General features: G+C 35.6%; 1 protein-coding gene across 1 annotated transcript; it reads left to right on the forward strand.

Moving 5' to 3' along the window:
• The first annotated feature begins 643 nt into the window (after positions 1 to 643).
• On the forward strand, positions 644 to 6,400 carry LOC142242847 (uncharacterized). The gene has a single exon (XM_075314367.1). It carries the CDS (start codon positions 644 to 646, stop codon positions 6,398 to 6,400), a length of 5,757 nt encoding a protein of 1,918 aa, XP_075170482.1.
• Positions 6,401 to 14,497: the final 8,097 nt, after the last annotated feature.

Genomic DNA, 14,497 nt, shown 5'->3' on the forward strand with positions numbered 1-14,497 from the left:
TCTTTTGGCCATATCTCCTTAAATATGCGTCCTAGAGCGAAAAGGACGATAATTCGTGACCACCCTCAAAAAATTTAAAAATCCACCCAAAACCTTAAAAAATTGAAATTTTTATATGAAAAACTTCTTTTGGCCATATCTCCTTAAATATGCGTCCTAGAGCGAAAAGGACGATAATTCGTGACCACCATCAAAAAATTGAAAAATCCACCTGTTACTACGTGCAAAAGTCCCTATGACTTTCCAGTGTATCAAATACAACACTATAAACATCAATAGAATAGCATAATAATTTGACATACTATGAACTTCCCATTTATTGTTTCCTTTTAATTTCGACCTCCAATTGAATTGAAACAAATCTTAACTTAGGTCGCAAATCATATTATTTCAGTCAATAGTTGGTTAATTTTTAGTGCAGAAAAACACAAGTGTATGTAAATATGTAATATTTTTGGAATGTATACAATAATTGAATTAATAAAACTTACAGATTTTAGCCTAAATTGCAACGGCAATATTTGCTGTTCAAACCTGAGCTCAAAATAAGTTTTTACTGGTACACCAACGGGCTGACATTCTAAAATACTTGTTCTATACTATCGTCTACTGTTTACGGCAACGTGACCGGCAAAGTACTAAAATGTCAAACTCGTCTCAAGATGAAGAATGGCAAATTGCATCGAAGGACGTCAATATAGAAAACGCTGGAGCTGCTGCTCAGTCCCCAGAAGCAGAAAGGCCGCTTCAGGGTCTTCACGCAGAGAGCATACCACAACGTGATGACAAAATCGAGGGACAATCCACCGTTCAATCAAGCGAGACGAAAAGGACAGCTTCAACACCCAAGTCATCTGCCAAGGTAAGACATACATCTTTTAGAATTATACCCTCAACCACTCGTTCGGGTCTCATAAGAAGAGAGCCTGTGTTAAAGCGTGCGCGTAGCACAATAAAAAACAAAGATAAAGGAATGTCTAAAGAGCAGTTGCCAAAGTCAGTCCCAGCTAACGCTGTTGTTTCTCTGTCATCGGCAACGAGTACGACTAACTCAAACATGGGCATATTGACTAGTCAGACATCAGGATTATCTATTAATGACAACAACAATGCACAAATTCCAATTGCTGCCACATCATCATCAATACTACCAGCGAATACTCTCGCTAACAACATATTCTCCGGTAATCAAAATAACGAATTAATTGCCTCAACATATAACCCACAGATTATGGCAGCTGTTCGAAGCACTAATGTTGCAAGTGGAATAAGTTCTGTTAATAACACCTTCGCTGTTAACCACAGTGGTAGTAACATATTCCACACTCCGTTCAATAACACGAGTTTACCCTCTGTTTCCATCTCGTCTATACATCCAGCCAGTTCGTCCAATTCCATTTTTACATCGTCCCATATATTTCCAAACAGTGCCATTAACCAACATTTATCTTCAAGTTTAAATCCCAATTCGAGTTTTCCATCGCAGTTTCAATTTCAACCAAATCAACGTCCAATTATTTACAACGGATTTAGCCCATCGTTATCTCATTATCCCACACTAAACACTGCTCCTGATATATCACTGTCCACATCTCATATAGCCGCCCGGCAAGCAATAAGTAAAGACCTGCCGATTTTCTCGGGCAAACCCGAAGACTGGCCAATATTTATCACCAACTATATTCAATCGACCGAAAGATGTGGATTTACAGAGCAGGAAAATTTAATAAGATTACAAAAATGTTTGAAGGGAGCTGCATTGGAGGCAGTTAGGGGGAAACTAATGATGCCAACTACAGTCAACTTGGCTATAGAAACTCTAAGGATGTTGTATGGCAGACCAGAGGTCATCCATCAATCACTGCAAAGAAACCTAAGGAATGAACCAGTTGTGCGTAAAGAGAGGCTCGATACCCTTATACATTTTGCATTGGCCGTTCAAAATTATAGAACTACGTTACAAGCCATGGGCCTCGATGATTACTTAAACGATCCCATGCTGCTCCAGGAGATGGTAGAGAAGCTGCCGGCAGATTTTAAATTGGATTGGGGAAAATATCGAATCACTTTGTCAAAAGTTGATATCGTTTCATTTGACACTTGGCTCTTTAACTTAGCTTCATGTGCTACCCAAGTCACATCAGCTGTTCCAGGTGTATTAGAAACGAAAGCTAGCAAAAAAGAACAAAGATTATTAATGCACGACGTTGTCAATGAACCGCAATCAAAAAACACAATTTCATGCTTTAAGTGCGCATGCAGTCATATGTTATACGATTGTCCAGAATTTAAAGAGCTTAGCGTGAGCGAGAGGTGGAATTTTGTCCGCTCCAATAATTTATGTATTCGCTGTTTTAAAAAACATCACATAAAAAGATGCAAATCGAAACGTCAGTGTGGAGTCGACAGTTGCAAAATGTCACACAACTCGTTATTACACAAAAACAATATAACGAACAGCAGCAACAATAACAATCTGCAACAACAAACTGAAAATCACTCAGTACTCTTTCACTCGAGAGATGAAGTTCTCTTTAAGTATATGCCAGTAACACTCTCTAGCAACAGACATTCTCTTAATACATATGCTTTAATCGATGAAGGTGCGTCTTGCTCTTTGATTGAAAAGGAATTAGCAGATCAGCTGGGGCTAGATGGCCCATCCAATGAGTTATGTTTACGTTGGACTGGCAAAATCACTCAAAAAGAGGAAGAATCAAAAACGGTATCACTGCATATTTCGGATCGTGAGCATAAAACAAAGTTGATAATGAATGATGTGAGGACAGTAAAAAATCTTGATTTGCCCGTACAGACGTTGACAAAAAAACAAATCGATGAGTGTGAACATCTACGTAATTTGCCAATTTTGCCATATAACTCTGCAAAAGCAAGAATTATAATTGGAGTGGACAATGCCAAACTGTGCGTACCCCTGGAAATAAAAGAGAGTGCAACAAGTGGTTTAATTGCCGTAAAAAGCAGAATTGGATGGGGAGTGTATGGCAAACATAAAAAAGGTAATTTGGCGAGCAATAGAATTTTTCACATATGTTCGTGTAATACAGAAAATAAAATGTGGGATGAATTGTTAAAAAATTACTTCTCTCTCGATTCGGTAGGGGTAGTACAAAACCAAAACAAAATGCGCTCAGTAGAGGACGAGAGAGCCAAAATAATAATGGAAAATACCACAAAATATGACGAAATTGAGAAGCGCTGGGAGACTGGCTTATTATGGAAGTACGATAAAATTAATCTTCCCAATTCTTTTCCTATGGCAAAACGTCGTTTACTTTGTTTGGAAAACAAAATGAACAGGGATGCTAAGTTAAAAGCCTTTTTGATCGAAAAATTTAAAGAATACGAAAACAAAGGTTATGTGCGAAAACTCGAACCTGGTGAAATAAAGACAAATAATTCATGGTATATACCAGTTTTTACAGTTTATAACAAACATAAAGATAAAACACGTATCGTGTGGGATGCGGCAGCGAGTGTCGATAACATTTCTTTGAATTCTTTGTTATTAAAGGGACCCGATCAGCTTAGGTCATTAGTGGGCATTTTAATACGATTTCGTGAAAGGCCTATTGCAATTTCTGGTGATATCAGAGAGATGTTTCACCAGATCCGAATAAGGCAAGAAGATCTGCGTTACCAACAGTTCTTATGGCGGTCTGGCGATTCATCAAAACCTATTTCTGTATATGCTATGACTGTTATGACGTTTGGAGCTTCTTGTTCGCCATCCTTGGCAAATTACATCAAGAACAGAAATGCACTACGTTTTATGACGGATTACCCAAAAGCCGTGAAATCAATTTTAAATAATACCTTTGTCGATGATTGGCTTCAAAGTGTAGATATGGAAGACGAAATGATCGACTTGGCTAGGACTGTCCATTCAATTCACGATTCAGGCGGCTTTGAAATGCGTAATTGGCACACAAACTCAAATAGAGTGCTGCATAGCCTCGATACAAAAGAGCAGACACAAGGCAAGAAATTTGAAGGGCCAAACAGCGACATGGAAAAAGTTTTAGGCATGTGGTGGGATACCGAAAAGGATGAATTTGGATTTTTTGAGAATTACAGTGACACCATTAAAGATCAAAATTTTAAACCCACAAAGCGAAACGTTCTTCGTGTAATCATGACAATATTTGATCCGTTAGGATTGTTAGCGCACTTTGTAATACACGGTAAAATTCTAATGCAAGACATATGGAGATCAGGAGTTGGTTGGGACGAACCTATAGAATCTGCTGAATGCGAGAAATGGTGGAAATGGATTAACATTCTGCCAAAAATATCAACAGTCCGTATTCCCCGATGTTACCCACTAGCATACAAGTCGGGCAACATTCAACTCCATGTATTCGTCGATGCGAGTATTGACGCCTACGCCGCTGTCGCATACATCCGATCAGAGTACAGCAAAGAATATAACTGTTCCATAATCTGCTCCAAAACACGGGTTGCTCCATTGAAGCCTATATCGGTTCCCAAAATGGAGCTAATGGCGGCCCTTATTGGTCTTCGATTAGCCAAATTTTGCTGCTCTGAATTTTCTTTGAAAATTAGCCGCCGTGTGTTTTGGTCCGATTCAAAGGACGTCCTTTATTGGATACGGTCGGACGCGAGAAAATTTCAGCAATTCGTAGCAGTAAGAATAGGCGAAATTTTGGAAGATTCTAATGTCTCCGAGTGGAAATGGGTACCATCGGCACAAAATGTAGCAGACGATGCCACAAAGTGGAAGGGACCGCCGGATTTCAACAAGGAAAGTCGATGGTTCAGAGGTCCATCGTTCCTACGATTAAGTGAAGATTCTTGGCCTCAATCGGAATTCAGTTTCTCCAAAAATGAGGACGATACATTATACCACATATCGTTAAGGAAAACGTGTCCTACATTTATTGATATTACAGTGGATTCGAATCGATTTAGCACCTGGGAAAGAATGCATAGAAGCCAAAAGGTCGTCTTCGAATTTTTAAACAAGATTTCAAGAGGTAAAATAGACAATGGTGACTTACGCAAATACTTAGAAACTCCACTGTATGAAGCAGCTGAATTGATTTTAATTAGGACATGCCAAGAAGAAGTGTATTTCAACGAAATTCAAGAACTTAAACACAATAGCTCACTGAGTAACAAGAGTGATCTCTATAAGTGTTCACCCTACCTTGACCAATTTGGCTTGCTACGTATTAAGGGCAGGATTGATGCGGCAAAAGATGTTCCTATATGTGCAAAAAGGCCTTTAATCCTACCCCAGAAACACCGAATCACACAACTATTAATTGATTTTTACCATCGTAAATATCATCACCACCACAATGAAATCATAGTCAATGAACTACGACAAAAATATTTTATACTTGGAATGCGCGCCGCTGTTCGATGTGTGGCCAAGAACTGTAAATTTTGCCAAATCCGTCGAAGTGTACCACAGGCACCTACGATGGGCGATTTACCCCTAGAACGGCTTGCTTCATTTTCCAGACCATTCCATTACACTGGTGTAGATTACTTCGGCCCCCTTAATGTTATCATAGGTAAACGCAATGAAAAGCGATGGGGAGTGCTGTTTACATGTATGACTGTGCGCGCCACACATATTGAGATTGCTCCGTCGCTTTCAACCGATTCGTTTCTTTTGGTTCTAAAACAATTTATTTGTCGTCGAGGCACTCCTCACAAAATTGTATCCGACAACGCCACGAACTTCAGAGGGGCAAGTCGTGTGCTTTCGGCAGAAATAGAAAAAATATCATCTGATGAACTTGAAAGAAAATACCCCACCATCGAATGGAGCTTTATACCACCTGCTACCCCGCATATGGGAGGGGCTTGGGAAAGGATGATAAGGTCAACAAAGTCAGTTCTAATGGATATTATATCAGAAAGGAATCTCCGCGAAGAACAACTGAGAGCCGCATTAGCTGACGTTGAGAATATACTCAATTCAAGGCCATTAACATACGTACCGCTGGATTCGCCGAATGGTGAGGCATTAACGCCAAACCATTTTCTATTAGGCTCTTCGAGTGGAATAAGAGAAAGAGCAAATCCTGATTGTAGTGGTACACAATTGAGCAAAAACTTTCGTATATCCAACATGATTGCGAATGAGTTTTGGAAACGATGGGTACGCGAATATTTGCCTTGTTTAACGAGACGTACAAAGTGGTATGGTTCACCACCGCCCATTGAAATAGGAGATGTTGTTATTATAGTTGATAGCAATGCAAAACGTAACGAGTGGTTGAAGGGTGTAGTTATAGATGTACACCGTGGTAGAGATGACATTGTACGTAGCGCAGTAATAAAAACCAAAGGTGGATTATTAACTAGACCCATTGTTAAGCTGGCAAAACTGGATGTTAATTAGTAAACTCCTTGAATATTCGAAGTTTACGGAGGGGGCTATGTTACTACGTGCAAAAGTCCCTATGACTTTCCAGTGTATCAAATACAACACTATAAATATCAATAGAATAGCATAATAATTTGACATACTATGAACTTCCCATTTATTGTTTCCTTTTAATTTCGACCTCCAATTGAATTGAAACAAATCTTAACTTAGGTCGCAAATCATATTATTTCAGTCAATAGTTGGTTAATTTTTAGTGCAGAAAAACACAAGTGTATGTAAATATGTAATATTTTTGGAATGTATACAATAATTGAATTAATAAAACTTACAGATTTTAGCCTAAATTGCAACGGCAATATTTGCTGTTCAAACCTGAGCTCAAAATAAGTTTTTACTGGTACACCAACGGGCTGACACCACCCAAAACCTAAAAAAATTGAAATTTTTATATGAAAAACTTCTTTTGGCCATATCTCCTTAAATATGCGTCCTAGAGCGAAAAGGACGATAATTCGTGACCACCCTCAAAAAATTGAAAAATCCACCCAAAACCTAAAAAAATTGAAATTTTTATATGAAAAACTTCTTTTGGCCATATCTCCTAAACTAAGCCTCCTAGAGCGAAAAGGACGATAATTCGTGACCACCCTCAAAAAATTGAAAAATCCACCCAAAACCTAAAAAAATTGAAATTTTTATATGAAAAACTTCTTTTGGCCATATCTCCTAAACTAAGCGTCCTAGAGCGAAAAGGACGATAATTCGTGACCACCCTCAAAAAATTCAAAAATCCACCCAAAACCTAAAAAAATTGAAATTTTTATATGAAAAACTTCTTTTGGCCATATCTCCTTAAATATGCGTCCTAGAGCGAAAAGGACGATAATTCGTGACCACCCTCAAAAAATTGAAAAATCCACCCAAAACCTAAAAAAATTGAAATTTTTATATGAAAAACTTCTTTTGGCCATATCTCCTTAAATATGCGTCCTAGAGCGAAAAGGACGATAATTCGTGACCACCCTCAAAAAATTGAAAAATCCACCCAAAACCTAAAAAAATTGAAATTTTTATATGAAAAACTTCTTTTGGCCATATCTCCTTAAATATGCGTCCTAGAGCGAAAAGGACGATAATTCGTGACCACCCTCAAAAAATTTGAAAATCCACCCAAAACCTAAAAAATTTTAATTTTTATATGAAAAACTTCTTTTGGCCATATCTCCTTAAATATGCGTCCTAGAGCGAAAAGGACGATAATTCGTGACCACCCTCAAAAAATTGAAAAATCCACCCAAAACCTTAAAAAATTGAAATTTTTATATGAAAAACTTCTTTTGGCCATATCTCCTTAAATATGCGTCCTAGAGCGAAAAGGACGATAATTCGTGACCACCCTCAAAAAATTGAAAAATCCACCCAAAACCTAAAAAAATTGAAATTTTTATATGAAAAACTTCTTTTGGCCATATCTCCTAAACTAAGCCTCCTAGAGCGAAAAGGACGATAATTCGTGACCACCCTCAAAAAATTGAAAAATCCACCCAAAACCTAAAAAAATTGAAATTTTTATATGAAAAACTTATTTTGGCCATATCTCCTAAACTAAGCGTCCTAGAGCGAAAAGGACGATAATTCGTGACCACCCTCAAAAAATTCAAAAATCCACCCAAAACCTAAAAAAATTGAAATTTTTATATGAAAAATTTCTTTTGGCCATATCTCCTTAAATATGCGTCCTAGAGCGAAAAGGACGATAATTCGTGACCACCCTCAAAAAATTGAAAAATCCACCCAAAACCTAAAAAATTGAAATTTTTATATGAAAAACTTCTTTTGGCCATATCTCCTTAAATATGCGTCCTAGAGAGAAAAGGACGATAATTCGTGACCACCCTCAAAAAATTTACAAATCCACCCAAAACCTAAAAAAATTTTAATTTTTATATGAAAAACTTCTTTTGGCCATATCTCCTTAAATATGCGTCCTAGAGCGAAAAGGACGATAATTCGTGACCACCCTCAAAAATTTGAAAAATCCACCCAAAACCTAAAAAAATTGAAATTTTTATATGAAAAACTTCTTTTGGCCATATCTCCTAAACTAAGCGTCCTAGAGCGAAAAGGACGATAATTCGTGACCACCATCAAAAGTTGAAAAATCCACCCAAATCCTAAAAAAATTGAAATTTTTATATGAAAAACTTCTTTTGGCCATATCTCCTAAACTGAGCGTCCTAGAGCGAAAAGGACGATAATTCGTGACCACCCTCAAAAAATTGAAAAATCCACCCAAAACCTAAAAAAATTGAAATTTTTATATGAAAAACTTCTTTTGGCCATATCTCCTTAAATATGCGTCCTAGAGCGAAAAGGACGATAATTCGTGACCACCCTCAAAAATTTGAAAAATCCACCCAAAACCTAAAAAAATTGAAATTTTTATATGAAAAACTTCTTTTGGCCATATCTCCTTAAATATGCGTCCTAGAGCGAAAAGGACGATAATTCGTGACGACCCTCAAAAAATTGAAAAATCCACCCAAAACCTAAAAAAATTGAAATTTTTATATGAAAAACTTCTTTTGGCCATATCTCCTAAACTAAGCCTCCTAGAGCGAAAAGGACGATAATTCGTGACCACCCTCAAAAAATTGAAAAATCCACCCAAAACCTAAAAAAATTGAAATTTTTATATGAAAAACTTCTTTTGGCCATATCTCCTTAAATGTGTGTCCTAGAGCGAAAAGGACGATAATTCGTGACCACCCTCAAAAAATTTAAAAATCCACCCAAAACCTAAAAAAATTTTAATTTTTATATGAAAAACTTCTTTTGGCCATATCTCCTTAAATATGCGTCCTAGAGCGAAAAGGACGATAATTCGTGACCACCCTCAAAAAATTGAAAAATCCACCCAAAACCTAAAAAAAATTGAAATTTTTATATGAAAAACTTCTTTTGGCCATATCTCCTAAACTAAGCGTCCTAGAGCGAAAAGGAGAATAATTCGTGACCACCATCAAAAATTGAAAAATCCACCCAAATCCTAAAAAAATTGAAATTTTTATATGAAAAACTTCTTTTGGCCATATCTCCTAAACTAAGCGTCCTAGAGCGAAAAGGACGATAATTCGTGACCACCCTCAAAAATTTGAAAAATCCACCCAAAACCTAAAAAAATTGAAATTTTTATATGAAAAACATCTTTTGGCCATATCTCCTTAAATATGCGTCCTAGAGCGAAAAGGACGATAATTCGTGACCACCATCAAAAATTTGAAAAATCCACCCAAAACCTAAAAAAATTGATATTTTTATATGAAAAACTTCTTTTGGCCATATCTCCTTAAATATGCGTCCTAGAGCGAAAAGGACGATAATTCGTGACCACCCTCAAAAAGTTGAAAAATCCACCCAAAACCTAAAAAAATTGAAATTTTTATATGAAAAACTTCTTTTGGCCATATCTCCTTAAATATGCGCCCTAGACCGAAAAGGACGATAATTCGTGACCACCCTCAAAAAATTGAAAAATCCACCCAAAACCTAAAAAAATTGAAATTTTTATATGAAAAACTTCTTTTGGCCATATCTCCTTAAATATGCGTCCTAGAGCGAAAAGGACGATAATTCGTGACCACCCTCAAAAAATTCAAAAATCCACCCAAAACCTAAAAAAATTGAAATTTTTATATGAAAAACTTCTTTTGGCCATATCTCCTAAACTAAGCCTCCTAGAGCGAAAAGGACGATAATTCGTGACCACCCTCAAAAAATTGAAAAATCCACCCAAAAACCTAAAAAAATTGAAATTTTTATATGAAAAACTTCTTTTGGCCATATCTCTTAAACTAAGCGTCCTAGAGCGAAAAGGACGATAATTCGTGACCACCCTCAAAAAATTCAAAAATCCACCCAAAACCTAAAAAAATTGAAATTTTTATATGAAAAACTTCTTTTGGCCATATCTCCTTAAATATGCGTCCTAGAGCGAAAAGGACGATAATTCGTGACCACCCTCAAAAAATTGAAAAATCCACCCAAAACCTAAAGAAATTGAAATTTTTATATGAAAAACTTCTTTTGGCCATATCTCCTTAAATATGCGTCCTAGAGCGAAAAGGACGATAATTCGTGACCACCCTCAAAAAATTTAAAAATCCACCCAAAACCTAAAAAAATTTTAATTTTTATATGAAAAACTTCTTTTGGCCATATCTCCTTAAATATGCGTCCTAGAGCGAAAAGGACGATAATTCGTGACCACCCTCAAAAAATTTAAAAATCCACCCAAAACCTAAAAAAATTTTAATTTTTATATGAAAAACTTCTTTTGGCCATATCTCCTTAAATATGCGTCCTAGAGCGAAAAGGACGATAATTCGTGACCACCCTCAAAAAATTGAAAAATCCACCCAAAACCTTAAAAAATTGAAATTTTTATATGAAAAACTTCTTTTGGCCATATCTCCTTAAATATGCGTCCTAGAGCGAAAAGGACGATAATTCGTGACCACCCTCAAAAAATTGAAAAATCCACCCAAAACCTAAAAAAATTGAAATTTTTATATGAAAAACTTCTTTTGGCCATATCTCCTTAAATATGCGTCCTAGAGCGAAAAGGACGATAATTCGTGACCACCCTCAAAAAATTGAAAAATCCACCCAAAACCTAAAAAAATTGAAATTTTTATATGAAAAACTTCTTTTGGCCATATCTCCTAAACTAAGCCTCCTAGAGCGAAAAGGACGATAATTCGTGACCACCCTCAAAAAATTGAAAAATCCACCCAAAACCTAAAAAAATTGAAATTTTTATATGAAAAACTTCTTTTGGCCATATCTCCTAAACTAAGCCTCCTAGAGCGAAAAGGACGATAATTCGTGACCACCTTCAAAAAATTGAAAAATCCACCCAAAACCTAAAAAAATTGAAATTTTTATATGAAAAACTTCTTTTGGCCATATCTCCTAAACTAAGCGTCCTAGAGCGAAAAGGACGATAATTCGTGACCACCCTCAAAAAATTCAAAAATCCACCCAAAACCTAAAAAAATTGAAATTTTTATATGAAAAACTTCTTTTGGCCATATCTCCTTAAATATGCGTCCTAGAGCGAAAAGGACGATAATTCGTGACCACCCTCAAAAAATTCAAAAATCCACCCAAAACCTAAAAAAATTGAAATTTTTATATGAAAAACTTCTTTTGGCCATATCTCCTTAAATATGCGTCCTAGAGCGAAAAGGACGATAATTCGTGACCACCCTCAAAAAATTTAAAAATCCACCCAAAACCTAAAAAAATTTTAATTTTTATATGAAAAACTTCTTTTGGCCATATCTCCTTAAATATGCGTCCTAGAGCGAAAAGGACGATAATTCGTGACCACCCTCAAAAATTTGAAAAATCCACCCAAAACCTAAAAAAATTGAAATTTTTATATGAAAAACTTCTTTTGGCCTAAGCGTCCTCAAAAAATTGAAAAATCCACCCAAAACCTAAAGAAATTGAAATTTTTATATGAAAAACTTCTTTTGGCCATATCTCCTTAAATATGCGTCCTAGAGCGAAAAGGACGATAATTCGTGACCACCATCAAAAATTGAAAAATCCACCCAAATCCTAAAAAAAATTGAAATTTTTATATGAAAAACTTCTTTTGGCCATATCTCCTAAACTAAGCGTCCTAGAGCGAAAAGGACGATAATTCGTGACCACCCTCAAAAATTTGAAAAATCCACCCAAAACCTAAAAAAATTGAAATTTTTATATGAAAAACTTCTTTTGGCCATATCTCCTTAAATATGCGTCCTAGAGCGAAAAGGACGATAATTCGTGACCACCATCAAAAATTTGAAAAATCCACCCAAAACCTAAAAAAATTGATATTTTTATATGAAAAACTTGTTTTGGCCATATCTCCTTAAATATGCGTCCTAGAGCGAAAAGGACGATAATTCGTGACCACCCTCAAAAAGTTTAAAAATCCACCCAAAACCTAAAAAAATTGAAATTTTTATATGAAAAACTTCTTTTGGCCCTAGACCGAAAAGGACGATAATTCGTGACCACCCTCAAAAAATTGAAAAATCCACCCAAAACCTAAAAAAATTGAAATTTTTATATGAAAAACTTCTTTTGGCCATATCTCCTTAAATATGCGTCCTAGAGCGAAAAGGACGATAATTCGTGACCACCCTCAAAAAATTAAAAAGTCCACCCAAAACCTAAAAAAATTGAAATTTTTATATGAAAAACTTCTTTTGGCCATATCTCCTAAACTAAGCCTCCTAGAGCGAAAAGGACGACAATTCGTGACCACCCTCAAAAAATTGAAAAATCCACCCAAAACCTAAAAAAATTGAAATTTTTATATGAAAAACTTCTTTTGGCCATATCTCCTAAACTAAGCGTCCTAGAGCGAAAAGGACGATAATTCGTGACCACCCTCAAAAAATTCAAAAATCCACCCAAAACCTAAAAAAATTGAAATTTTTATATGAAAAACTTCTTTTGGCCATATCTCCTTAAATATGCGTCCTAGAGCGAAAAGGACGATAATTCGTGACCACCCTCAACAAATTGAAAAATCCACCCAAAACCTAAAGAAATTGAAATTTTTATATGAAAAACTTCTTTTGGCCATATCTCCTTAAATATGCGTCCTAGAGCGAAAAGGACGATAATTCGTGACCACCCTCAAAAAATTTAAAAATCCACCCAAAACCTAAAAAAATTTTAATTTTTATATGAAAAACTTCTTTTGGCCATATCTCCTTAAATATGCGTCCTAGAGCGAAAAGGACGATAATTCGTGACCACCCTCAAAAAATTTAAAAATCCACCCAAAACATAAAAAAATTGAAATTTTTATATGAAAAACTTCTTTTGGCCATATCTCCTTAAATATGCGTCCTAGAGCGAAAAGGACGATAATTCGTGACCACCCTCAAAAAATTGAAAAATCCACCCAAAACCTTAAAAAATTGAAATTTTTATATGAAAAACTTCTTTTGGCCATATCTCCTTAAATATGCGTCCTAGAGCGAAAAGGACGATAATTCGTGACCACCCTCAAAAAATTGAAAAATCCACCCAAAACCTAAAAAAATTGAAATTTTTATATGAAAAACTTCTTTTGGCCATATCTCCTTAAATATGCGTCCTAGAGCGAAAAGGACGATAATTCGTGACCACCCTCAAAAAATTGAAAAATCCACCCAAAACCTAAAAAAATTGAAATTTTTATATGAAAAACTTCTTTTGGCCATATCTCCTAAACTAAGCCTCCTAGAGCGAAAAGGACGATAATTCGTGACCACCCTCAAAAAATTGAAAAATCCACCCAAAACCTAAAAAAATTTTAATTTTTATATGAAAAACTTCTTTTGGCCATATCTCCTAAACTAAGCGTCCTAGAGCGAAAAGGACGATAATTCGTGACCACCCTCAAAAAATTCAAAAATCCACCCAAAACCTAAAAAAATTGAAATTTTTATATGAAAAACTTCTTTTGGCCATATCTCCTTAAATATGCGTCCTAGAGCGAAAAGGACTATAATTCGTGACCACCCTCAAAAAATTCAAAAATCCACCCAAAACCTAAAAAAATTGAAATTTTTATATGAAAAACTTCTTTTGGCCATATCTCCTTTAATATGCGTCCTAGAGCGAAAAGGACGATAATTCGTGACCACCCTCAAAAAATTTAAAAATCCACCCAAAACCTAAAAAAATTTTAATTTTTATATGAAAAACTTCTTTTGGCCATATCTCCTTAAATATGCGTCCTAGAGCGAAAAGGACGATAATTCGTGACCACCATCAAAAATTGAAAAATCCACCCAAATCCTAAAAAAAAATTGAAATTTTTATATGAAAAACTTCTTTTGGCCATATCTCCTAAACTAAGCGTCCTAGAGCGAAAAGGACGATAATTCGTGACCACCCTCAAAAATTTGAAAAATCCACCCAAAACCTAAAAAAATTGAAATTTTTATATGAAAAACTTCTTTTGGCCATATCTCCTTAAATATGCGTCCTAGAGCGAAAAGGACGATAATTCGTGACCACCATCAAAAATTTGAAAAATCCACCCAAAAC

Source organism: Haematobia irritans, unplaced genomic scaffold (assembly GCF_050003625.1).
Source record: "Haematobia irritans isolate KBUSLIRL unplaced genomic scaffold, ASM5000362v1 scaffold_8, whole genome shotgun sequence".
NCBI lineage: Eukaryota > Metazoa > Arthropoda > Insecta > Diptera > Muscidae > Haematobia > Haematobia irritans.

Excerpts from the sequence above, each read along its gene's own strand:
- LOC142242847 (XM_075314367.1), top strand. The coding sequence starts at position 644 with ATGTCAAACTCGTCTCAAGATGAAGAATGGCAAATTGCATCGAAGGAC.